The sequence below is a fragment of the Camelus bactrianus genome, chromosome 11, assembly GCF_048773025.1.
Source record: "Camelus bactrianus isolate YW-2024 breed Bactrian camel chromosome 11, ASM4877302v1, whole genome shotgun sequence".
Lineage (NCBI taxonomy): Eukaryota > Metazoa > Chordata > Mammalia > Artiodactyla > Camelidae > Camelus > Camelus bactrianus.
Window position 1 is genome coordinate 34,257,728 of NC_133549.1, and position 25,493 is coordinate 34,283,220.

The following is a 25,493-nucleotide window of genomic DNA, read 5'->3' on the forward strand; positions in this document are numbered from 1 at the left end:
CACCTGCCTCCTTTAAAAACAAAACCCAAAATGGAGTGGAAGGAAGAATGGGAAAGGGAAGAGAACTAGTTCAGAAGGCCAGGCTGCAATAAACTTCCCCCCTTTTCTGCCTGCTGAAAATGGCTTTCTTCATTCTGCAGGAAGATTCCCATTTCTTGCTGGGTTGTTGCTTTTTACCCTTCTTTTTCATTCTCTCTCTCCTTTTTAACTCAAAAGCCACAAAACCACAACTCACCTCCCCAAAACGGGTCATTGGGAAGCCAGAGCTGTCAGGGATTAGGTTTGTCGGGCCTGGCATACTGGTGGTATCTAAGTGAGGACCAGGCCAGGGCAACCGTGTGCTTCTCCTCCAGAAACCCAGTTTAAATCAATATTTATCCAAATGTATTTATAGAAAGTGGTGGTAGTAGGGAAGAGGGGGTGGGGTGGGGAGGCAGGGGGATCTAAAACAGAACAAGCCACAATGACGGATGCAAATCTTTGTGGCCAACTCGTTTCTGCAGGGCCAGGTTTTGTTTTTTTTTTTTTTAAAGGCAAAAGACCCAGCTTTTGATAAACCTGCTGTTGGCCCCAGTACCATAGCAACAGCCCCAAGTCTTCTAATATGTCCAGAGGACAGACTTGGGAAAGGCAGCAGGAGGGGGTGGTGTTTCCTAGGAGCCTTGACTTGAGTTAGGGCCAGAAGAGTTGAACAACTCCGAAGGGGGGTGAAAAAAACCCTTTCTGGTTGGTTATTCTGCCTCCAGCCTTACTTCTAAAGCTTTTCTAAGCAGAGTGTGTACAGGAAGACTTTGGACAATCAACAGAGTGTTTCAAATAACCACTCTGCTTCAGGTTGTTGGGTGACCTTGAAGAAGTCATTTCACCTGTCTGGACTTCATTCCTTGGCTGGAAAATGCATACACGCCTATATGGTTAAGACCACAGGCTCATTCTGGAGTCAGAGGCCTAGGTTCAAAACTCAACTCTGCTGTTACTAACCATGTGACCTCTGGGCAAGTTACTGAGCTTCCCTGTTCCTCAGTTACCCCTTCTGTAAAATGGAGGTAATAAAATTGTAGACATCATGGAGTTGTGAAGACTAAAGGAGATAATGCATGTTTAACCCCAAACTTGGTAGACAGTTAGTGCTTAATAAATGGTAGCCAGTATTAAGCCAGTGCTTAATAAATGGTAGTAGTGCAATTAATTGTTGCTGCTGCATGCTGGTACCCTCTTCATTTCCCTTAGTTCTGCCTCTAGACTTTTGCCAGCCATCCTCAAATGAAAATCCCCTGTCAATGGGAGAGTGTTTTGGTCAGAGAGGGAAGGTAGGTGAGCAGCTGTTATTTTGTCTTGGACCTGGTGGAGCAACTTTTCCCCCCTAAACCAGAAATGGCCCAGTTCAGCCTCTCCAACATCCTAAGGCCCAGCTGCTTTTCCTGGTTCCTTTCCACAGAGGACCCAGACCCTGGAGCTCTGGAACTCTGAAAGCTACAACAGTATCCTCAAAAGTCTACTTCTGACATTTACCAATGGGCCAAGATCATATTTAAAACTGAAAAAAAAGTTGAGTCTGAGGAACATAATTTAAAATGCAGAGGAAATAGAAGCCTGATTTAAGAATGCTCTTTACACAGCTCCACCAAAAACAAATACCCCACTCCACTCCCACCATAAATCAACCCACAGAGTTTTCAAGAAAAAAAAAAGCAATTGCACATAGTAAATGCTCAATACATATTTGTAGGATGAATGAATGAATGAATCATAAAATGCTGCCATGCAGAAATGTGACCTGCATAAACATTTGTTGCCATGAAAGCCCTCAATTTTAGCACAAATTGCCCTGGTTCCCTGCTCTCTAAGCCCATAACTGATCCATCTGCAGAGTCACAGCTGATGACAGTATGCAGTTTCAGTTCTCCAGACCTGACCTACCATCTCCTTACAGGCCCTGGTCTTTACAGCCCAAGGGCAATCTGTGTTGATTATGGGAGACATCCTTCCTCCTTGGAAGAGATCGGTATTTCCAGCTCTTCTCCATGTCTTCAGAAAGCCCATCACGTCTTCAGAAAGCCTGTCATGTGTCTCCTGGCCTTCAAACCTGATCACTGTGCCGTAGCCAATAAGTGACAAATCCAACCAATCAAATAATGTATATAAGGTGTCTACTGTGTGCCCAGTGTTATGCTATATGTGATGGTACATACACTGAAGTACTGTAGGTGATCTTTTCCCTTAAGATGCTAATCATCTCCCTCTAAGGAGAAAGCTAATGCAAAGCAAGCAAGTAGAAAATTGCATAGTACTGATTATTAAAGCTCAAAATAGTTACTACTTATTGAGCAGCTACTATATTCCAGGTACTTTAAATGTTTAAATGGAGCATCTCGGTTAGTTGTTCAGCAATGACAGGAGGCTCATGCTATTGTTATCCCCGTTCTACAAAAAAAAAAAAAAAAAAAAAAAAAAGAAATGGAATCTGAGAGGTTAGGTAACTTGTGCCCAAGATCACATAGCCAGTAAGCAGTGAAGGAGGAATTTGGGCCTTGCTCTGGGTAACTGTAAAGCTTTCATTCTGTCAACTACGCTGATTTAAGAAATAGTCAGGGGAGGCTTCCTGGAGGAGGTGGGAACTGACCTAGGAATTGAAAGGTGGGTAAGACAAAGATAACCCCAGGGGAGTAAGAGAATGGGCATATTCTACACAGAGGGAAGAGTCTGAGTCAAGCACAGAGGCATGACTGTGAAGTCTGCTTGCCGGTGGACCTGCTGGACGGGAGCAGAGGAGATTAAGTCAGGAAGGCAAGGTGGGGCCAAATGACACCACACATCAGCAGCTTACTCCCTCAGGAGGAAGAGGCTGCTTTTTGGCCTGTCAGTGCCCCTAGAAAAGCACCTCATCGTCAAGTCCAGGTAATCCACTCCAGAGGGCAACACATGGCTTCTACTTCCATTTACTTCCATCATTCTTCTCTATCTTAAGCATTGCCCCAAAGCCACCTTCCCTAGACACTGGGAAGCCCATTTCTGTCCTTTAGGCCTTACCCATTACAGTAACTTCCACCTGCCTTCTGAACAGCTTTTGTGCCCAACACACCCCTTTGTGAATTTCTTTCTTCTTCCCTTTCAGTTTTAACCTTTTCCAAAACAGGAAGTAAATATTTTTTCTAATAATCAGTCAGTCCTAAATTGCTACCTCTTCACTGGACCCCAAATGGATATAGGTGATTATGTCAGAGGTTATTTATATATAATTTCTGAATTTGTGATAACAGGGTCACAGTATCCATGATTAATATTTCTGGAGGCCTATGATTTGAGATTCTTAGGGACTCACATCAGTTTGAACTTCGGGAGAATGTACCTGCATATTCTAAGGAATCCTTGCCTTGCACAAAACAATCAATACTGGGTGACTTAATTTGAACCCTCTCCCACAAGAAAACGCATCATATCTACTAGGAATAATTCCGTACTGTGGACACACTTGGTGAACACTCCTAGTACGGAAACCTCAACTAGGCAATGAAAAGCAGTTCTGGTGACAGTGGAAAATAAGGCAAGCTCCTGCCAAGTAAGTACTTTGCAAACAGTAAAAAAAAAAAAAAAAAAAGAACGTGTGAACTCATGAACAGGGTCTATCGGTGCATTTAGAAAGTGTCTCACTGAACCCGAAATGGAGAATTGAGGCTCAACACCCGTCGCCGGGGTGAAGAGCGTCCCTTTAAGAAGAAATTGTACCAGCTGGCCGCACTACAGCTCCCAGAGATTTTCTGGCCGGCCTCCTGGTTCCACCCCTCAGTCTCAAGCCTCAGCAACGCGTGACGTCAGAGGAAGCTAAAGCTGCCGATTGGCTGAGCTACGCAGCTAGGTCAAGTCCAGTCAGAGGAAAGAAGTTTGTCTCCATGTGGAAACCATGTGTCTCTAGCTGGGAGGGGGAAGAGGAGGAGGCGGAGAAACTGAGATCAAGTGATTACAGGAGAACTGGCTGAAATGAAGGCGGGGAGGTTGTGCACCTGAGCCGGCCAGTAATGCCCTTTACAGTAGTGACCTAAAAACAAAAGCAAAAACAAAAACAAAACCCTGCAAAACAAACAAAACTTGAGCCCGCCCCCATCATAAAAATAATTTAAAAGCTAGGGTCCCTGCTTCCTTCCAAAAACCAGGGACCTGAGATGCTGGAATCCTATCGGAACGCCTCGATTCCCCTCCCTCCCCCAACAACCGAATGATGTAAGCGTTTCGGAAAGCGGGGCTCTGAAGCAAAACAAGCCCCGCGCGCGCGGAGCAACCCGCAGTGCCCGAGATCGGCGCACGCACGACCCGCCCCCCGACTCGCGTTATTGCGGTGCACACGCGGACTGCCGTGACGCGCGGGCATTGTGTGCAGCGAGCAGAAAACAACGGCGAGCGCCGCCAGCGCGGAGAAAAGCCCCCAATAAAACAAGGCAGACGTAGGACCCACTGTTTTCCGTACCGGGAGACCCAGACCGGGAGGAGAGGGGGAACCGAGAGTGAGGAAAATAAAGTGGCCCCCGTGGGCCGCTCCTGTTTGCAGGGGAGATAATAGAGGGCCCGGTGGATGGTAGCCCTTAGTTTGTTGGAGGTCACCCTTGCCTGCGGGAGCTGTTGGGAAGGGGGCGAGGGCCTAGAGCAGGGTCCTCGCAGTCCAACGGAGCACGGCACGGCGCCCCACGCTCTCGGGGAAATCTGGGGGCCGCTGGCATCACGTCATGCTGAGCCAAACAGCGGCGCCGAAAAGAAGCAAGAGAGCTAAAAATACTCCCGCGGAGCCGAACGGAGGAGGGGGGCAGCTGGGCCGAGGGGCTGATGACGCACACTAAGTTGACTTTGGGGCGCTGAGGTTCCCTAGCCCCGCTCGGGGGGCCTGCAGCGCGAACGCCTCGGGAAAGGGACCGGGAGGAAGCCGCTTGGCTTCCACAGTCTCGGGAACCCGGCTCCGCTGCTGCTGGCCCGCTCTGTGCGGGGCAGCCCAGCGCGGCGCGCCCGGCCCTCTGCTTACGTGACTGGTGGCCACGCCGGAGCCCCGGCACCGGGTAAACAAGGAGGTGGCGGCGGCCTGGGGCGGGAGGGTGGGGGCGGAGGTCTCTGATTGTCTGCGAAAGCTTGGGGGGGCGGGGGGCGGGACGCGGTGGAAGCTCCAGCCGCCTCCTTAGTACACCTCTCTGGGGCGGGGGTCTAGGGGGCAAACCAGGTTTGCCACACACTACCAAGGTGCCCTATTTGGGTGCATCCCCCGCCAGAGCCGGCGCCACGGGACAGACTCCGGGGAACGGGGGACCCGGGCAGGGAATAGCTAAAGAAATCACGCCCCTCCCCCCTCCAACAAAAGCAAACACACCAAACAAAACCACGTCTTCACCCAGCTCCCCAACAGCTATGGCTTTTCAGAAACTACCCTCTTGACGAATGCACATTCCCCACCCCCACACCCCGGAGTGAATAATTGCAAACTGATTCGGCTACACCGCCGGCGATGCGCCTTTCTCGCAACCCAGGCACTCCGAAAAAACAGGAGAGAAGAAAAGAAAAGAACGCACCGCCGACCTCCCAACACAAATCCTTGTTTTTGCCTTAAGCTACCGCACGATTTTGCTGCCATCACACAGCTACTTTAACCCTGAAGGCCTGGGATGTCGGTCAGCTAAGGTGTTTTTGTGTTTGAGGGTTGTTATTGTTTGTTGGGGGAGGTTGCAAAATCTGACACGTTGCAATCGAACCATTACCCCCCCCCCCGCCCCGTCCCCAACTCATTGATCTTCCTACTTGTTCGGACAGATTAAACAGTCTGCTTTTCTCTAGTCTTTCGGTCTGTCTGCGTCGGCCCCTTCCCTCTTCTCGCAGCTATTATTTGAGGACCGTGCTGGAGACACCGCACACGCGTGCCCCCGTTAGGGAGCTGAGTCGACTGCCTGGGGAGAATTGGGGGACCCAACCGGCAGGGCCAAAAATGAAACAAATATAAAAAGGAGGCCACGCTGGGGTGGGGCTCCCAGCACACCCCCACAATTCGTCTCTCTCCACCTGAATGGGGGGGGGGGGGCAGTATAAATCCACCAGGAAGGCATTTGTCTTTCTCTCCCAACGCGCTCAGTCAGGAGCCGTCTCCCGGAAAATAAGGAAACCGCACATAACAGCCCACACCTTCTTCCCCAACTATTGTTTCCTGCGAGATCCCAAAGTTTCCTTCTAGCTGTGTCCCCCTCGCCAAGTTTCCCGAGCGCAGGACGGCGAGTCGGGGCGAGCTGCTGGCCCTGCTTGGCTTTGCCAGCCAGTTTCTTTGTGGGGGGAGGGGGCGACAGGGGCACCCCAGGGCAATAGAGGCGCAAGGGAACTGTATCTGTGGACGCAATGGCCTGAGCCCAGCCCTGCTGCGAGAGGAGAGGAAAAAGCAAAGTAGACAGGAGGGAGAAGCAGAGCCGAGTCAGCCAGAGCCCACGCCGTGGAGGGCTGTTTGGTTGTTGTTATCGTTGTCGTGTGTGTCTGTGTGTTTTCTTTCTGGAGCTGCTGAGCTCTGCCTACGGTTTCCAACTTTCAGCTTCTAATCCCCACCCCACCCAGGAACGAGCGACAGAAAAACAACACTTGTCTGCCCGAGTAAGCTCCGAAAAAAAAAAAAGGGAAGAAAGGCGACCTCGAAGAGAAGAGCTCTTGGCTTAGTTGTCAGCATATAACAGCACTCCCCCGCTCCTCGCCCCAGCGGTCCTCCCAGCCTCTCGGAGACCGACAGACGGACGCACCGACAGGCCCCCCTCCCCCACCCCACCCCCCGCTCGTCTTTGTTACATCTTTAGCAGCTTTGTGCGTGCGTGTCCTTTCTCCGGTGTCATCAGCTTTACTGCCGAGGGCTGGATGTGTGTGTTGGGGGGAGCGGGGGCCAGGCAGGCCACCGGGGTCACCCAAGTCGGCGAGGAAGAAAGAGCCGGGCGCCCGGAGGAGCAGGGGCCCCCAAACTTACTTTTGTTTTCTTTCTCGATCTGCTCCAGGTAGCTAGCGGCCTCGAGCAGAATTTGCACGTTCTGCAGAAAAGTGTTGATGTGCTTCTCCATCGAGTTCTCGCTGGTGTTGAAAATGTCCGAGAAGGGGCACCTGAGCTTGGCCCCCGCTGGCTCCTCCGGCTGGGCCGGGGGCTGGGGCGCGGCCACTGCCGGGGGCGCGGCGGGGGCCAGCCCCGCGCCCTCGCAGCGCGCCTCCTTGCGCGGCCGCCCGCGTTTGCCCATGGAGGGACCGGGGTCCGCCGAGCTCGTCCTCTTTTGGGGCTGCGCGGCCGGGCAGCTAAGGGCCCCAGGGGAGACCCGGCTGGCTGGAGCGAAGAAAGCGCCGAGGCGAGGAGGCGACCTGACTTCCTGAGCCTCGCTGCGTGCAGTTGTGTGTTCCAGTGTGTGTGAGTGTGTGTCGGTCTCGCTGTGGGTCTGTGTGTATGGGAGATTGAATGAACCTACAGGACAGACGGAGGCGCTCTGGCGCCTGGGTCCTAGTGCGAGGCTGTCACCATCGGACCGGTCAAAATAAAAGGTGGAGACAAGAGAGGCAGGGACCGCCCCCTGCCTCTCCCCGCACCCTTCCCCGCCTCTCCCCAAATCTTACCACAGTGTAGAGCGTTGTAATTGAACCCGAATAGAAAAAAATATTCGGTGGTTCTGAGTGCACCTGCATAAAAACGAACTGTTTTTCTTCTTCACATAAAAATAATACCAATGTCTGGCACATAGTAGGTTCCCAATAAATGGTAACCACCAAATCCCAGTTACAGATTTACTCACTCGTTCTTTCTCCCTTCAAATGCAAAGTTATTTTCCAGGAAGGGGGAGGAGATGTAAGCATCTCTCTCCACACTCTTCTTTCCAGCCTCAGTCCAGCTGTGCAAAGCTCACAGTAGGGTGCCTCCACACCTAGTTCCCTTTTATTTGACAGAAAGGCAGGAATGGCAGCCCAGGAACTCCCCCATCCCCCACCACCACCACCACCACTCCAGAGGAATTCCACCTTTTGGCTCTGAAGATTCCTACCCTAGTTGACATTGTTTTCACTGCTACTGCAGACCCTGCAGGAACCACAGATGCTTTCCAGACCTGGGAAGTGTGGTGGGAGTCAGGACCCTTAGGAGTGCCATAGAGAAGGATTCAAGTGCCAGCTTTACTTCATACAGACTGTGTGTGCCTGAGCAAGTCCTCTAACCTCTCTTGGCCTAGGTTTCCTCATCCGTGAAACCTCTGATAAGATTCACTTGCTGATTAAAATATATCTGCACTTAGCACGCTGCCTGGCCCATGGTAAGATCGTTTTCTTCCAATATAGACCCAGACAAGACCCCGAGTCCCCTACTTGCATCTAAGGGGGCTGGGGGGGTGGTTAAGCTGCAGGAAATAAGACTTGCACTTTGTTGAATAAAAAATCTCTGCAATAAGTCTATCTAAATATTGTTACCTTGCAAAGCCACTTGGAATTTTCCTCCAGGGGGACAATTTACATAGAAGGCACAGTGAATGCTGCCCCCTGGAGTTGTGCGACCCAGCTACCCTACTTAGAGACAGCTTCATACACATTTGTCTAGAAGACTTTTACTGGAAATGGAAACTTTTTGGAAAAAAGGGAGAAAGTACCTTTCTTTAGAAAACATGTAAAACAGTACACACATCCTCACAAAAGTCTTGCGTACTTTTAGACTATAATAACCTGCTGATATGACAAGAACAATCAGTAACTGGCATTTTAAAGCCAATATATTCACATTTGGACCATAATATAATATACTACACATACTCTGTTCATTTTCCATCTTGGGTGATCTCTGCATCCTTTGGCTAGGGTAGAGAAAAAGCTCCTAAAAGCTGTGAGAGAAAAGTTTACCTTCCAACAGTGTAGGAGGGTTCCCTTTTCTCCACACCCTTTCCACCATTTATCGTTCATGGACTTTTTAATGATGGCCATTCTGACTGGTGTGAGGTGATACCTCATTATAGTTTTGATTTGCATTTCTCTGATAATTAGCGATATTGAGCATTTTTTTCACGCACCTATTGGCCACAGGAGAATTGTTTGTTTAGGTCTTCTGCCCATTTTTGGATTGGGTTGTTTGTTTTGGGAATGTAGTTTGGTGAAGTCATTATGGAAAACAGTATGGAGATTCCTCAAAAAAATTAAAAATAGACTTATATGATCCAGCAATCTCACTCCTGAGCATATATCCAGAGGGAACTCTACTTCGAAAAGATACATGCACCCCAATGTTCATAGCAGCACTATATACAATACCCAAGGCATGGAAACAACCCAGACGTCCATCAACAGATGACTGGATAAAGAAGCTGTGGTATATTTATACAATGGACTACTACTCAGCCATAAAAATAAATAAAATAATGCCATTTGCAGCAACATGGATAGACCTAGAGATCAGTCTAAGTAAGCCAGAAAGAGAAAGAAAAATACCATATGATATCACTCATATGTGGGGTCTAAAAAAAAGAAAAAAAAGAGGACACTAATGAACTCTTCTACAAAACAGAAACAGACTCACAGACACAGTAAACAATTTTATGGTTACCGGGAGAAAGAAGGTGGGAAGGGATAAATTTGGGAGTTTGAGATTTGCAAATGTTAGCCACTATATATAAAAATAGATTTAAAAAAACAAATTTCTTCTTTATAGTATAAGGAACTATATTCAATATCTTGTAATAACCTGTAATAAAAAGAATATGAAAACAAATATATTTATATGCATGACTGGGACATTGTTCTGTACACCAGAAATTGGCACATTGTAAATGACTATACTTCAATAAAAATAAATAAATGAATAACTAAATAGATATGCAAATTTTTAAAAAGTTTACCTTCCATTATCAGCACAATTACTTACTATTTGTTCTGCTGGAGCCACTGTCTGAGTTACTCATGTTTTTAAGTCTAAGGACTTCAGGAAGTACAGTTTCAAACAAGTTTTATCCAATGCCATTTCGCAAAAACTGGGGCTTGTGTGAAACAGTCCTGATCTCCCTTGCCCCAAATGAAAGTTGATAGTGAGACAATGAACCACCTAAGCCCGAAGAAAACCTTGGTATATCTTTAATTCCCCAAGGGAGGCATGGGTCAAATGTGCACATATGCAGTACTGAGACCTACATATATGTATATACACACCCACCAAGATAGGCACACCCAACACATGAGTGCCAGGGCAGGGGTAGTGTATTTTGTCATTATTTATTTATCCGTGTTTCATCTCATAGGTCTGTGAGCTTCAGAAAGCCCAGTGGGAATCTTCAAGCTGGGCCACGGATCTGACCAAAGCCAAAATAAACAATGGCTTGAAGAAAATCTACAAAAAAGTGCTGATTTGCAGTATTCCCACAGTCAGCCACAGCCCCCACCATCATTCCCATGGAAAATACCACTGCTGGTGCCAAATCAAGTCTTCCCCCCATTATAGGAGCATTGTTTTTTGTTATTATGTGAGTTCTTAGCATCAGACAATGGCACCACAAGAGACACAGTGGAAGCAGAAGAAGTGCCTTTTTGTTTCACCAAGTCTATGCTATTGTGCCCCAGAATCTCACATACAGTCTAGTTGCATATATTAATTTTGGTAACATGTCCATGGAGCGATGAATGTGCCAGGCTAAAGCTCAAAGGCCCTTCCTTATTTTTTTCGGAGCCCATCAAGTGTTAAATCATGTTAGTGTCATATTGCTCCCCCTTCTCCTCCCTCACTATTAACTGATGTCTCTAATAAAGTTGGCCCTAACAGAAAGAGTGGTATTTCAGGGTTATATCATGGGACAGGCATTCAAGAAGCTGGGTTACAAGCTCAGCTCCATTCCCAATTAGCTTTGCTTCCCAGGAGGAGCTGTTCGAACACTTTGCACCTCTTTCTCCAGTGCTTTGACTCCATTAAAAAAAAAAAAAAAAAACAGGCCTCTTTGGAAACTTGCTGAGAATTTCTGCAGAGAACAGGTGGGGGCTGAGAAGGTGACCAGCCTGATAAAAACATGTGACTTCTTTAAAAGAAAAGCAGTGACTTTTCGCGATGCCCAATGAGGCCAGTGCTCCCAAGAGCCCTAGATGTCTTGGGTACCCACTCTGTCTGGGTCTTGTTTTCCCAATCTTCTGTTTCTTTGTTTGGCCTATTTGCTTGTCTGGTAATATTTTTCCATCCACCTTGTTTGCATATTAAAGCAAAATCACTCTTTCTTTTATTTGCCCCTCTTTTCCCTCAGACGTTCTACACTCTTACATCAAAGGCAGAGGAGTTGTTTTGACTGTAATTATGTCTTCAGGTACACAGAATCTGGTTAATTACTGAGGCTGCGATATGAGAATTGCCCCCAGATCTCACCATCCTGCATTTGCATGGGATGCCCTTCCCCGTCCTGGACCACTTTGGCTCTCCTGGGCTCCTTAGCCCTGTTCTTCCTCCTTACCCATGCACCCCTCACTAGCCCTTTCTGCCTAAGTCCACCCTCCAACATCTAGCTTTTCCTTGGACCTTGTCAGCACAGCCAGATCAGGTTCTTCTCTGCTCTTTGACCTGTGGTCTTTGTACTCAGGCTTGGAAAACACCTTCAAGAGATCTTCTGTCTTCTGCATTAACACTTGACTTCCAATCCTCAGAACTTTCTTAGCCACATTTTTCCTCGGCAGCTCTCCCTTTGGAAAGGTATTGTCTGGCAACGATCTGAGGAGCTGCCTCAGGGCTCCGCTCCTTGGGAGCCTTTACCTTGCCTTCATCTATTAGAAGCGAGAAGTGGCTTCAAGAAAAGCCCAGGAGTTGGGGATTAGGGACTGGTGAGACACGAGCAGAATGACAGGAATGAGGAGAACTGTGGGACTCTTCCTCTCTTACTGACTCGGGCACAGGCTTCCTTCAACCATTCCCCTGCCCTCCACCCCCACCCATACAATCACCAGCAGGTGTAGACATGGGCAGAGGATAAAGAGCCTCCGCCCACTGGAGCTCACCCGGATGTCACCTGCTCCTGGGCATTATCTCTGCTCCTCTGGACTCTGCCCTCCCTTCTCCTGGACCTCTGAGGCTGGCAGGCCCTTCCTGACTCGGCCAGCTCCTGGGCTTCTCCTATGCAACGCCCAGTACTTACAGGGTTCATTAGACTATGAGCTCATCGAGGGCAGGGAGCATGCTTTGCTGCCCCAGCATTCCCAGTCCCTGGCACCCAGCACAGCACAAGAGTGGCACAAAAGAGAGGCGTAGGCCATGACAGTCAAACAGATAAATGCCCTTTCCTTGTCTGGCTGCAACCTTGGTGCTGGCCTTTCATGGCTTCCTTGCTCCAGCGTGGCAAGAAGAGGCATTTGATACTGTCTGCAAAACTATTCCTGAGTCATTCACATTAAAGTTTAAATATCAAAATGCTGCCTCTGTGGAGAAGCCAGAAACCCACTGAGCCAGATGGTTGAAGTTCCTGTCCCAAAAAGTGCAGAGGCCTGACTGCCCTTTCCCCCTGTTCTTATTGCTCTACGAATCTGGTGACAAGATGGGTCTCTAATGTAATAAAATGCCTCTGATGGAGAATTTTCCAAAATCAGCAGGCAATGAAGGCAGTGGCCTGAGACCAAAGTGGGAATCATGCGGAGCTTACTTTGTTCAATGTCTTCTTATTCTAGGGTGTCTACTAGAAGATCCTTCAGGCCTCTACTTTCCTTAATGTCTTCATATTTTTTAAAATGAACTCAACAAAGATTCTAAATTCAGGTACATTAAGGTACCAGTGAATGACACTAGGTCAAATATGATCACTTCCAGAGGCATTTGGAATGAAAAGATGCCCAATGCCTTAAGCTAAAGGAATGCTGTTCTAATGGTGAAACATTAGGTACCAGGAAGTGGAAAGGAAAGGTATTATGCAGGTGGCAAAGGATCTTCTTCCTGATAATTAGCTGGCTGATTGTGTAAGTTACTTGGCTTTAGTATTCTCATCTACAAAGTGGGAAAACAATGTTTGCCTTTGTGAGAGGGTATATAAACAAAGATTTTGGAAACTGTAAAGTGCTGTGCACGTGTCAGGATAGTATTAGCCTAGGAAAGTCCTGGAAGATTTTCAGGGAAAATAAAAACAATGACAAAACGATGGGAGCAAGTTAGAATCCCAGACTTTGGGGCCAGCTGTTCCACTGCACTACTGTGTAATTTTGGAGAAATAATCTCATATTTGCAGCATCAATGTCCTCACTGATGATGGGAAAGTTCCATTGGCATACTGTTTACCTCTCTCTTCCTTTCCAAAAAAGCATAATTAATTCATCTCCTCCATGTTCATTAATCACAGACTGGGATGTCACTACCCACTGGGGTTTTGGGTCAGCATGGGAGAACCAGGTGACCACACCGAGCTGGTAAAATTCTAGCCGAAAGTAAAGAAACTGGCATTTTAGTTCACCCAATCTGACTTATCTCTGGGAAGAACCTACTTCCCATTGATCCTTTTTGGAAAATAAACAAAAAACAATTGAGAGAGACTCATTCCTGTCTTCAAGGAGGTCTGGGGGGACTTGGACCCGTGTCTGTGAACCACTGGACTCAATAATCTGGGAAACAGCCCCCACAATGGGGGATATACAAAATCTCCAGGGAAGAAGCAGCCCAGAATGGTGCTGCTTCCTGTCCTCAGCCTTCTGCCTGGACACCTGCCTACCACCCATGCTCTCCTCCCCATTGAAGCCGTTTTTCCCTCTTTCTTCTTTTCTCATCCCTCGTCCCTGAGGCCTGCAGGTTGCCCTCTCCCCTTCCTGACCCAGAGTTCAGTTCTCCTGGCTGAAAAGGTTGATGAGCACTGAAGCGGATATATTTATTGGGGATAACTGATGCATGAGCACGTACTTAACACACAGATTAATTCATCCCATCAGAAGACATAGTCTCCCGTGTGTCAGGCTTCTTCTAGGTGTAGGGGCACAGCAGTAGGCAAAGAGCCAAAACTCTCACCCTCACAGGACTTATTTCTTATCCAGGTATACATGTGACGTAGGACCAGTGGTCCACATGCAGACGTATACATAGGCACATACATGCACACGAAGACCCTTTACTCCTGGGTCCATCAGCAGATGAAATGTAGACTCCAAGTTGGAGCCAGAGTAATAGGAATTCATACAGTGAAACTGTTATATCCTCTCATGCATCCTAGAAATAGTCATAAAAGAGAGTAAGAAAGGGTTTGCCTCCATGTTTCCCTTTCTGTCTTCTCGCTTACATTGGAAATTGACTTTCATTTGCATACACTGACCCTTTGCATGTTTCCACATAGTAAGGCATACCACATCATGTAGTATCAGAACAGTTAAATTTTTAAAATTTTTCATGTGTTATTCTAATTCACAGAGATCTGAAAATCTCATAGGTATGTGTGGCCTGCCAAAGAGTCACGTCAAAACAACTGTCTAAAATTATAACTTACCTGGAATAGTCAGAAACGTAATCAGAGGCTATTCCCATATAACTACACCTTAAGAACAGCCATCCCAGACAGGCAGGCACATGAGAATAACATGTTGGCATATAGTTGCAAGAATCTGCCTTAGATTTTTGATAGTTAATTGCATCATTGTTAAAGTAGAATTGAGTAGAAAGTCCCAAACACAGAAGCTGTTACTGGGAAATTCTCCATTTCCTGGTTTGCTTTTCAAAGTCTTGGAAGAACTGGGCTCTATGAAATCTTAGACTAAGCTGATGCTGAGGAAAATGCCTCTCATCTTGTTTAATTTTACATCTTTTGGACATGAGTGCTTTTGAGTGCATTATACATACATATACAACATGTGGTCCCATGTTGTCTTAGAGACCCTGTAAGTATAAGAGTTAGTATTCATAGAATGCTTATAATATTCCAGGCCCTGTTGTCCAAGCAGTTTTATTTCATCCTCAGACTCACTCCATGAGCTATTATCATCACCCCCATTTTACAGATGAAGAAATGGAGGCTGAGGAAAAAGAAGTGCCTTGGCCCAGATGGCACAGCTACCAAGTTGCAGAGCTGAAGGCTCCCAGCCTAGCACCGCAGGATGTTCCCTCTTTCTGTTTATAACCCACTTACCTTCATTCATTTCTGTCCAGCCACACATGGGTCGGGTGTACGTTTATGCAGTCTTGCTAACTGGGTTTAAATGCATAATGGGGCTGCTTGTTCCAAATTCTCATTAGCTTGTAGACTGAAATTTCTCCAGTCTACAATCTGGAGACTGGATTATCTCCAGACAATCCCCTTCCCCAGGCTGGGAGTTCTTCCACAGCTTCCATGGCATCCCCTGCAGTGCCTAACAAGTGACCCACATTGCAAAACAACTATGCAACATGCATTGCTCAATTGCTAAGAACTCTGCACAGGGCCAACTCAGAGGGTAGGCAGCACCTTCAGTGTTATTTATCAGACACTGCCAATCTTCCCTTGGCACCCCAGGTAAACTTTCATGATCTGTCCTCCCCTTTACACAGTTAGCCTCACTGCTGAGCTAGAAGACAGTCATTGTGCCACAGAAGGCCCTATGATAACACATGTGTTTGCCACCCGCACCAAAGTTTGTAAAGCTGAGTCAACACTTAAGTGCACTTAGAAGGACTGTTGATCACACAGGGAAGAGAGTCTCAGCCTGGGCCTATGCATTAGAATGACCTGGAGTTAGGATTCCCAGATTTATCAAATGAAAATACAATAATTTGAATTTTAGATGAACAATAAATGATGTTTTAGTGTAAGTATGATCTATGCAGTATTTGGGACATATTCATGCTACTGTTCATCTGAAATTCAAATTTAACTGAGTGTCCTGTATTTTATCTGGCAACCTTAATTGAGGAGCTTAACCTAGTACAATTAAATTAGAATCTCTGGAAATGGGATTCAGATACCAATAATTTTAAAATGTTCCTTCAGTGATTCTCATGTGCAGCTATGCCTGAGAATCACTGAGAGAAGAGACCTAGTATCTTGGAGGGTAGAGGAGAAATGGGGTTTGGCCCAGGGTGGACAACTCCCCAGCAGAAAGTAGTGGAGACAGGTAACAAATTTCACTTACCCAAGGGTCTGCCTTCAGGGAGCTCAGTTGGGCCACATCCCAGCAACCACCAAGCAGAGTTGGAGTGGAGCTGGACTGTGAAGCCAGCATCGTATCTTCAGGGCCACAGTGGGGTGCCCAGTACCATCTCTAGGGATCTTGGTGCCCTCCACAGATGAGATACCAGTCTTCCCTCTACCATCTCCATCCTGAAACAGCTAAGCTAGCATGTATCAAATTTTATTTCCTTTGCATATCTGAATTAAGCAGGAACCCAAATTTCTACCATGACTTAGGGAGCTCAGAGGATAGATTGCCTTTGAGAAGTAACACAATATATGGGTTTAAAGCTTGAGTATTTTTTGGGGGGGATGTAATTAAGTTTATTTATTTATAAATTTATTTATTTAAATGGAGGTACTGGGGATTGATTCCAGGACCTTGTGCATGCTAAGCACGCACTCGACCACTGAGCTATACCCTCCCCCCAAAAGTTTGAAGTTTAATGCCAAGCAGAGATGGTTCAAATTCTGTTTCTGTCTATAAGCTTGGGTAAGTTACATAAACTCTCTGAACCTCAGTTTTTCATCTGCAAAATGGAAATGATAATTATACTTACCTTATAAGTTTATTGTGAAGATGAAATGAGATAATGCCCATAAAGTGCTTAGCACAGTGTCCAGCATGGAGGAAGCATTCAATAAGGAGCTGTTACTGTTATTTCATTGCTGCTCCCTTTCCCAGATGCCCCCTGCAGATCTTCCTCTCCCAAGGCTTGGGAGCAAAAGATCGTATAGGTGGGGCTCCAGTACTGTACCACCCAGAGTTTCCCAGGGAGTCCCTCTACTGGACGAACATAGGCTCAGACTCCCTTGTTCTCACCCTTCTAACTCTGAGCCCTTGACCAAGCCTTGTAAGACAGGATTACTCATAGCATAAAGGAAAGGGCTTAGATTGCACAAAAGGGACCTAACTCTCTGAATTTCAGTTGTGACTTTATCACTAATTGGCCATGATCTCAGGCAGGTCATTACACCTCTCACGGCTAAGTTTCTTTATCTTATAAAATGGATCTATGCCAGATGGTCACATCTAGTCATAATGCTCTGTGATCAGCTCACCTGTAGAAATTCTGGCCCTGACTCCACAGCCACTCTTCTCAGAGAATGAAGATTCTTTTTCTGTCTATTCTCAGAGTTCTGAAGTGGAGCTTCAGTGTTCATGCAGGGTGGAGAGCTTTGAGAGTGGTGGGTTTCCCACCTTCTCTTCAGGTACATATATACTCTATTTTGCTAAAAAGTCCAATATACCCTCCTGTTTAAGTTATATTTTCCCTTCAAATAATGGAGGGAGTACCACCTCACACCAGCTAGAATGGCCATCATCAGAAAGTCTACAAATAATAAATGCTGGAGAGGTTGTGGAGAAAAGAGAACCCTCCTACACTGTTGGTGGAAATTTGGTGCAGCCACTATGGAAAACAGTACAGAGATTCCTTAAAAAACTAAAAATTCAGTTACCATATGATCCAGCAATCCAACTCCTGGGTATATATCTGGAAAAGGCAAAAACTCTAATTTGAAAAGATACATACACCAGAATGTTCGTAGCAGCACTATTTACAACAGCCATGGCATAGAAGCAACCTAAGTGTCCGTTAACAGGTGACTGGATAGAGAAGATGTGGTATATACATACAATATTACTCAGCCATAAAAAAGAATGAAATATTATCATTTGCAGCAACATGGATGGACCTAGTGATTATCATACTAAGTGAAGTAAGTTAGAGAAAGACAAATATTATATGATATCACTTATATGTGGAATTTAAATAATAATACAAATGAACTTACCTATAAAACAGAAACAGACTCACAGATATAGACAACAACTTTCTGGTTACCAAAGGAGGAAGGGGGAAGGATAAATTAGGAGTATAGGAATAACAGATACACACGACTATGTATAAAATAGATAAACAATAAGGATTACTGTCTAGCACAGGGAACTATATTCAATATGTTGTAATAATCTATAATGGAAAAGATTCTGGAAAAGAATACATATGTATGTAAATATATATCTGAACACTGCTGTATATCTGAAACTAACACAATATTGTAAATCAACTATACTTCAATAAAGAAAGATTGGCAAAAAGGAAGAAAAAAAAAAAGAATGGAGGGAAACTTCAGTGTTTCTTTTTCCCCTTTCTTTACAATGATCCCACACTCACCACCACCGGTCATTGCCAAAATCCATGGTGCAAATCAAAATGTGAAGGGGCGATTTTGAAGGTGTCATTCAAAAGCTAAAGTGCCCCCCTCCAACTGGAACACCTTGGATGCACCTGTTCTTTTTCTATTAGGTAATCCCTTACTAATCCTTTTTCAAATTTCACCTGCCATTGAGAGTCCACTGCTGTTGTCATTTTTGAAGGACAAACCTGTTTTTCAAGTGATAATTACACTGGCCATCTGTCTCCATTAGCTTTTCCCCACCCACCATCTTTCTCCAAACCTCTAAATGGCTGAAATAATAGTGCAATAAAAGAATCTGGTTGTAACAGACAGCATTCTGTCCACGTGTTCAATATGGATCTACGAACAAACCAAGTAATAACAGAAAAGTCCTCTTTAGTTTTCAGAACTTTTCCTGCCACAGGGCTCAGAGCTGAAGAAATAGCCAACTCTCACTTCTGATGAAGAAGATAATTTTATCAGTGTGTATCCCAAGGAGGGGTTGTGTTGCTTTTTAACAAGGGAACATAACTGGCTAACATCCATGCTGATGGATAGTCTGGGAACACGCCTATCTCAATTAGGGCTTGAGATAAAGTCCTAATCAAAGTGGTCATGAACTCCTTTTGAAGCTGCACAGGAAATCTCTGGGAAACACAGTTAAAAAGGCTCTAGTTCAAAGGAAACTCCTCCTTTATTAATAATATTCAGAGATTTGTTTCTGATTTGGTTTTGGTAAATTGTGGTGAAAGAAACAAAATAAGAATTTGGGCAATATCTCTAGGAAATCAAACTCCAAAGTTGGAGTTTGCAGATAATTAATTTGGGGGGATCTTGTCAGCAAGCAGTTGGAGTTTTGGCGTGGTGAAGCAAGACCCAACAGCTAGTCATTTTGGTGTTTTTAGGATAACTGTTCTTGGTGTAAAACTATCTCCACCTTCCCCCTTTGAACTATCATAATTTAACATACTTTGATGGGGTTAATTTTACTGTGCTAACAGATTTACCCAGAAAGGATCCTTGCATAATTCAAGACTGATTATCTCTTTGGGAAGATGGGCCCAAAATATCTCATGGAGACATTCTATTAGCAAAGGACTTTGGTCACTTAAAAGTGTTGGTAAGTTATGTCCAAAGTTAGCATGATACTGAAATTTCAGTTGATTTTTGCTTTGGGTAAGAAGTGTAAGTAAAAATGGGGGGGGGTACTTCCAATCCTAGGAAGATGAGGTAGACATACTCTTCACTATTCTTCATACTAAGCACAACTAAAAACTTTGGACATCCTATATATATAACAAACACAAGAAGGGTCTTAGAGGTGGAGAGAGAAAGGCAGACCAATCAGAGATCTCAGGACCCAAGGAACAACACAGTGTTAAGTTCTCTGGGTTTTATTTTTGCTTCATTTACCCCAGACTTGGAGTTGAAGAAGCCAGCAACCCGGAAATGCCAAGTGCAGACAAAAAAAAAAAAAAAAAAACAACTCCAAACAAAAGTCTGTCCTCTCTAGTAAAAGGACTAGGGAAGGGGCAGCCTGGCAAGACAAAAACTTTTAGATAATAATCACTCTGCTTCAGCCAAACACGACAGAAAAATTATGGGCCCACCAATACCCATACCAGTAAAGGCCAAGTGGGGAGACTAGACTTCCACCCTAGCCAGGCTGTAACAAGGCTCCCCAACAACCGCTGTTAGAATTGTCTTAGAGTAGGCAGAACAGGGAGCCAGGACTTTCATTCCCATGGCTGGTAAAGAGAGCCCTCCCTCTGCAGTGTTAGTGCAGACCACATGGGGAACTCCCACCTCTACTCAGCTCAATAAAAGGCCATCCTCATCAGGTGTCAACTGGGCTGAGAGGAGAACCTGGAGTCAAGTCTCCCCCTACCAGTAACAAGGCAGTGTCCCCATTCACCTGCTACAGCGATGTCAGAGGACGCTTTGTGAAACAGAAGGTTTAAATAAGATGCCAAATCTTCCAACATGAAAACATCTAGGTTCCAGTAGAAAAACCATTCCATTGTAAATTGTATATCTAATGAGGGATAATCCATTCCAAGAACCAGGAAGAGCTCAAACCAAATGGAAAAAGACAATCAAGAGATGCCAACACCTAGTTAACAGAGAAATAGACATGATGAACATGTTTCAATGAACAATTACAAACATGCTTGAAACAAATTAAAAAATGGAAAAACTCAGCACAGAAATAAAAGATCTACAGAAGAGCAAAATGGAACTTTTAGAACTGAAAAGTATAGTAACCCAAATAAAAAGCTCAGTGGATGGGCTCAACAGTGGAATGGAGGGGACAGAAGAAATAATCAGTGATCTGGAAGATAGGACAATAGAAATTATCCAGTCTGAACAACTGAGAGAAAACAGACTTAAAAAAAAAAAAAAGAACAGAACCTCAGAACATGTGACTATATATAGCAAATTATCTAAGATTAAAATCACTGGAGTCCCAGAAGGAGAGAAAAAGGGCAAGGCTGAAAAAAATACTTGAAGAAATAATGATTGAGAACTTCCCAAATTTGTTGAGACCTAAACTGAGTGACTCCCAGACAGGATAAATCCAAAGAAATCCATGACAAGACACACCATAATTAAACTTCTGACAACAAAAACAACAACAACAACAACAACAACAACAACAACAACAACAACAACAACAACACAAAGAAAAACATCTTGAAAGCAGTCAGAGAAAAGTGTATATATATATACATGATTATTCTAAAATTTATATGGAAAGACAAGTGAATTAGAATAGCTAAAACAATTTTGACTCTATCTGCTTAATATCAAGAGTTAGTGTAAACTCTATCTCACACCACTCAACAAAAATTGACTTGAAATGGATTAAGGACTCAAGTGTAAGAGCTGAAAAAATAAGAATCCTAGAAGAAAACATAGGGAAAGTGCTACTTGACTTTGGTCTTGGCAATGATTTTTTGGATATGACACTAAAGGTGCAAGAGACAAAAGCAAAAATAAACAAGTAGAACTATATCAAACTAAAAACACTTCTGCATAGCAAAGGAAACAATCAACAAAATGAAAAGCAACCTACAGAATGGGAGAAAATATTTGCAAATTGTAAATCTGATGAGGGGTTAATATCCAAAATATATAAGGAATTCATACAACTCAATAGCAAAAAAAAAAAAAAATTAATCTAATTTTAAATGGGCAAATGTCCTGAATAGACATTTTTCCAAAAAAGATGGCCAACAGGCACATAAGAAGTGCTCAACATCATTAGTCATTGGGGAAATGCAAATCAAAATCACAATGAGATATTATCTCACAACTGTTAGAATGGCCTTTACCTAAAAGATAACAAGCACTGGTGAGAATGTGAAAAAAAGGGACCCCAAGTGCAATGTTGGTGGGAATGCAAATTGGTGCAGCCACTATAGAAAATGGTATGGAAGTTCCTCAAGAAATTAAAAATAGAACTACCATAAAATCCAGCGATTCCACTTCTGAATATATATCTGAAGGAAACGAAATCACTGTCTCAAAGAGATATCTGCACTCCATGTTCATTGTAGCATTATCTACAATAGACAAGACATGAAAACAACCTAAGTGATCATCAACAAATGAATGAATCAAGAAAAGTGGTATACATACATACAGAATGGAATATTATTCAGCCATAAAACGAAGGAAATCCCCATTACCTATGCAACAACATAGGTAATCCTTGAGGGCATTATACTAAGTGAAATAAGTCAGACAGAGAAAGACAAATACTGTATGATCTCAGTTATATGTGGAATCTAAAAAAAAAACAAAAACCCAAACCTGAACCCATGGAAATAGAGTAGATTTGTAGTTGCCAGAGGCAAGTTTGGGGAAAGTGAGTAAAAGTGGTCAAAGAATGCAAACTTCCAGTTATAAGATAAATAAGTTCTGGGGATCTAATGTACAGCACAGTGACTATATTTAATACTACTGTACTGTATATTTGAAAGTTGCTAAGAGAGTAGATCTTAGAAGTACCTACAGAGGAGGAGGGTATAGCTCAAGTGGTAGAGCACATGATTAGCATTCATGAGATCTTGGGTTCAATCCCCAGTATCTCCTCTAAAAATAAATAAGTAAGTAAATAAATAAGTAAATAAACCTAATTACCTTCCCCCCACCAAAAAAGAAAAAAATTAAAAAATTTAAACTAAAAATTAAAACTACCGTATGACCCAGCAATTCCACCCCTGGGTATATATCTAAAAAAACCAAAACACTAATTTAAAAAAAAAGTACTTACCAAACACATATATAAAAAGCAACTGTGTGAGGTGATAATGTGTTAATTAACCTAACTGTGGCAACCATTTTACAATATATATGTATATCAAATCATCACACCATATATTTTAAATTTACACCATGTTATATGACAACTATGTCTCAATAAAGCTGGGGGAAAAGGACTATATATATACATATATATATACACACGTAAGGACTGTGTGTGTGTGTGTGTATACACACACTCACACATTACTTGCAAGACATTACCACTGGGAGAAACCAGGTAAAGGGTAGACAGGATCTATAATTATATTAAAATGTTTAATTAAAAATAGACCAGAGAGGAAAAGGAATCAGAATTACCCTTGGAAAACACAACTGTGTACCCCATTCGTAAGTGCAGAATATATGTATGTCAAAATATACCTCATTCCACTTCAACATGGGTTACTTTGGGTCCAAAAGGAACTAGAATGATCTTACTGTAATGTAAAACTTAGAAAGAAAAAAAATGCAGTGTTGCATAGAGCTTCTCTAACACAAATGTTTGATGCAATATGCTTATACAATATAACAAAGATTCTAATAGTCACCACTTTTATGTTATATTTACTTTAATGATATGTTCATTGAATAATGGTTGCAGCTAAAAACCCACACAAAACAGGCAAGAGCTCTCTCTTCTGAGTGTCATCATGACCTGTGGGTTGGAATTCTCTTTCTCACACGTCCTGGGACCAGTAGCTGCCATGTCAGTTCCCACTCAGCTTTCCTGGATAGCAGCAGTTTTGGTTTCATTTGGGTTTTACTCCTTTCCAGGCATCACCAAAGATGAGGTGGCCACATGGCCATCTGGCCAAGGAGACCTAGTGTCTACCCAGAAACAGAATCTAGCACATGTTCATAGGATTGCCCTAAAGAGACAGGATTATAGAAAAGAGGGCCTGGCAATTGGTAGCATGTATTTCAAGGACCCAGGTAAGGTCCCGGGCACTGTACCTGAGAGACCAGACTGCGGGTGAGATTCTGAAGCTCCTGGAGTTTGCTTTGTTGCTCTCTCAGCTTCCCTGTCCTCCCTCCTTGCTCTCATGGTCCTCCAGTCATCCAGCTTGGACTTCTTTTAGTCTTTTTTCCCCTGCCAATAACTTAAACTTTAAATAAGTAAATACAGAGGAGAGAAAAAATGAGACAATAAAAATCATCCAAATCTCAGCTGCTACTGATAATATCTTGGTTGATATATACACACAAATACACCTACTTAACCCATTTCAGGCCCTTAATTTGTACCACCCCTCCCTCTAAGGTAAAGTCAAAACATGTTCAGTGAAAAAGCTGTGTTACCATAATGCAGAAACATCCTGCATAAGGCCTTATATTACACGTGCCTTTAGCAAAGTGTTCCCTAAAAGAATGTTCTCCGGAGCTACGTTTTATATATATATATATAACTTTTTTAATAAAAAGTGAGATCATACTCCACAGGGTGTTTTTTAACCTTTTTTTTCCCCTCAATAATGAATCATGAGCATCTTTGCAGGTCAGTAAATATGCTTTTCAAATATTTTAACAGCTACACAATATTCCATTGTATGACTGTACCAGAGTTTATTTAACCAGGATCTCTATGGTAGCCATTTAAATTGTTTCCAAATATTTTTTGCTGCTGTAAATAATGTTACAATAAACATCCTGGAGCAAAATCTTTGTACATCCTTAATTATTTCCTTAGGATCCATTCCTGGAAGGGAATAGCTGGATATACATTTGCACCTTTTTAAGGTTGTAAAAAGGTTTTGTCAAATTGTCCTGCAGTTAATTTGCTCCCTTCTTCTTGTATAAGAAAAAGTCCCACCCCCTCTCCCCAACCCACACAGTGTCCCCATCACATGAGTGCCATTCTAGTTTTCAAGGAGCTGCCAGCTAATTCCTGATTAGCTCTCAACTGATGCTAAAAGTTTAGGCTGATGACAAAGTTTGGACCTTTCCATGGCAATTTGCACTTCAGATGTGGGTGTCTGAGGAGGGTGGTGTGGCCCTTTACTGGACTCTGCTTTTGTAATATCTGCTGCTGGCACTCAGAGATCAGAGGAGGTAGTTGTGAGGTGTCCCCAACTATTATCCACCACACTGAGGGGTAGTTTGCTGAGAGTACTACTCTCCCCACCCCTTTTGGGAAGAAGTGATTCCATTCAAAACAGCAGAGCCTGTCTCTCAAGGTGCCTGCCCACCAGGACAGGCACCTTGTCATCTCTACTCGCAGGTTGCCAGCTTCAGTGGTGGTAGTGCCCAGTTCTTGGCCATCTCTAGTTTCAGATTCTGCACAGGAACTGCACCTTGCCTTTGTCCTTCTCACAGGGACTACTCAAGGCTGCATAGCAAGTAGGCACACAGTCCACGTCCCTCACTGACTGGACAGGTTGCCTTTGAGCCACAGGTAGAGAAAAGTGCATTGGTTCTGAAACTAACAAAATGGGGATCTTGGGTCTCAACCCTCCAGCAGGGCAGCCGGGGATGTGGAGTAAAACCTCTTTCCTCTGTGTCATCCATCTGAGCAACAGGGAGAAGGGATGTCCTATTCCATGTCTCTTATAACAGGGTTGGACAAGGAGTAAATGTCTGGTGAGAAAGAGGATTTTGAGCCCTCAGGACATGATTGCCTTCCATTTATTATCATTGTTATGGTTAACAGCCCCTAGTATGTACCAAGGGCCAACCACCATGGGACAGGCAAACATTGCTTAGCTCATTTAATCTTAACAACAACTCTATGAGGTAAGTACTAGCATTCTCCCCATTTTACTGATAAGCAAACTAAGGCAAATGGAGGCCAAGAGTTTGCCCAAGTCCCATAGCTGATAAGTGAGGGAGCAGGAAATCTGACCTAGGTGGTCTGACCCCAGAGCCCACATTCTTAGCCACCATGCAGAACTGCCTGTGTAACAACACAGTGACATCAGCCACCAG

The 25,493-nt window shown here is 44.2% G+C and overlaps 1 protein-coding gene across 1 annotated transcript in view; it reads right to left on the minus strand.

Moving 5' to 3' along the window:
• MXI1 (MAX interactor 1, dimerization protein) overlaps positions 1-7,461 on the minus strand; it is a 76,604-nt gene extending 69,143 nt beyond the window's left edge. The window contains exon 1 of the mRNA XM_010969782.3: positions 6,965-7,461. Coding sequence (XP_010968084.2) covers positions 6,965-7,226 — 262 coding nt within the window. The 5' untranslated portion in view covers positions 7,227-7,461. The remainder of the gene's footprint in view (positions 1-6,964) is intronic.
• Positions 7,462-25,493: the final 18,032 nt, after the last annotated feature.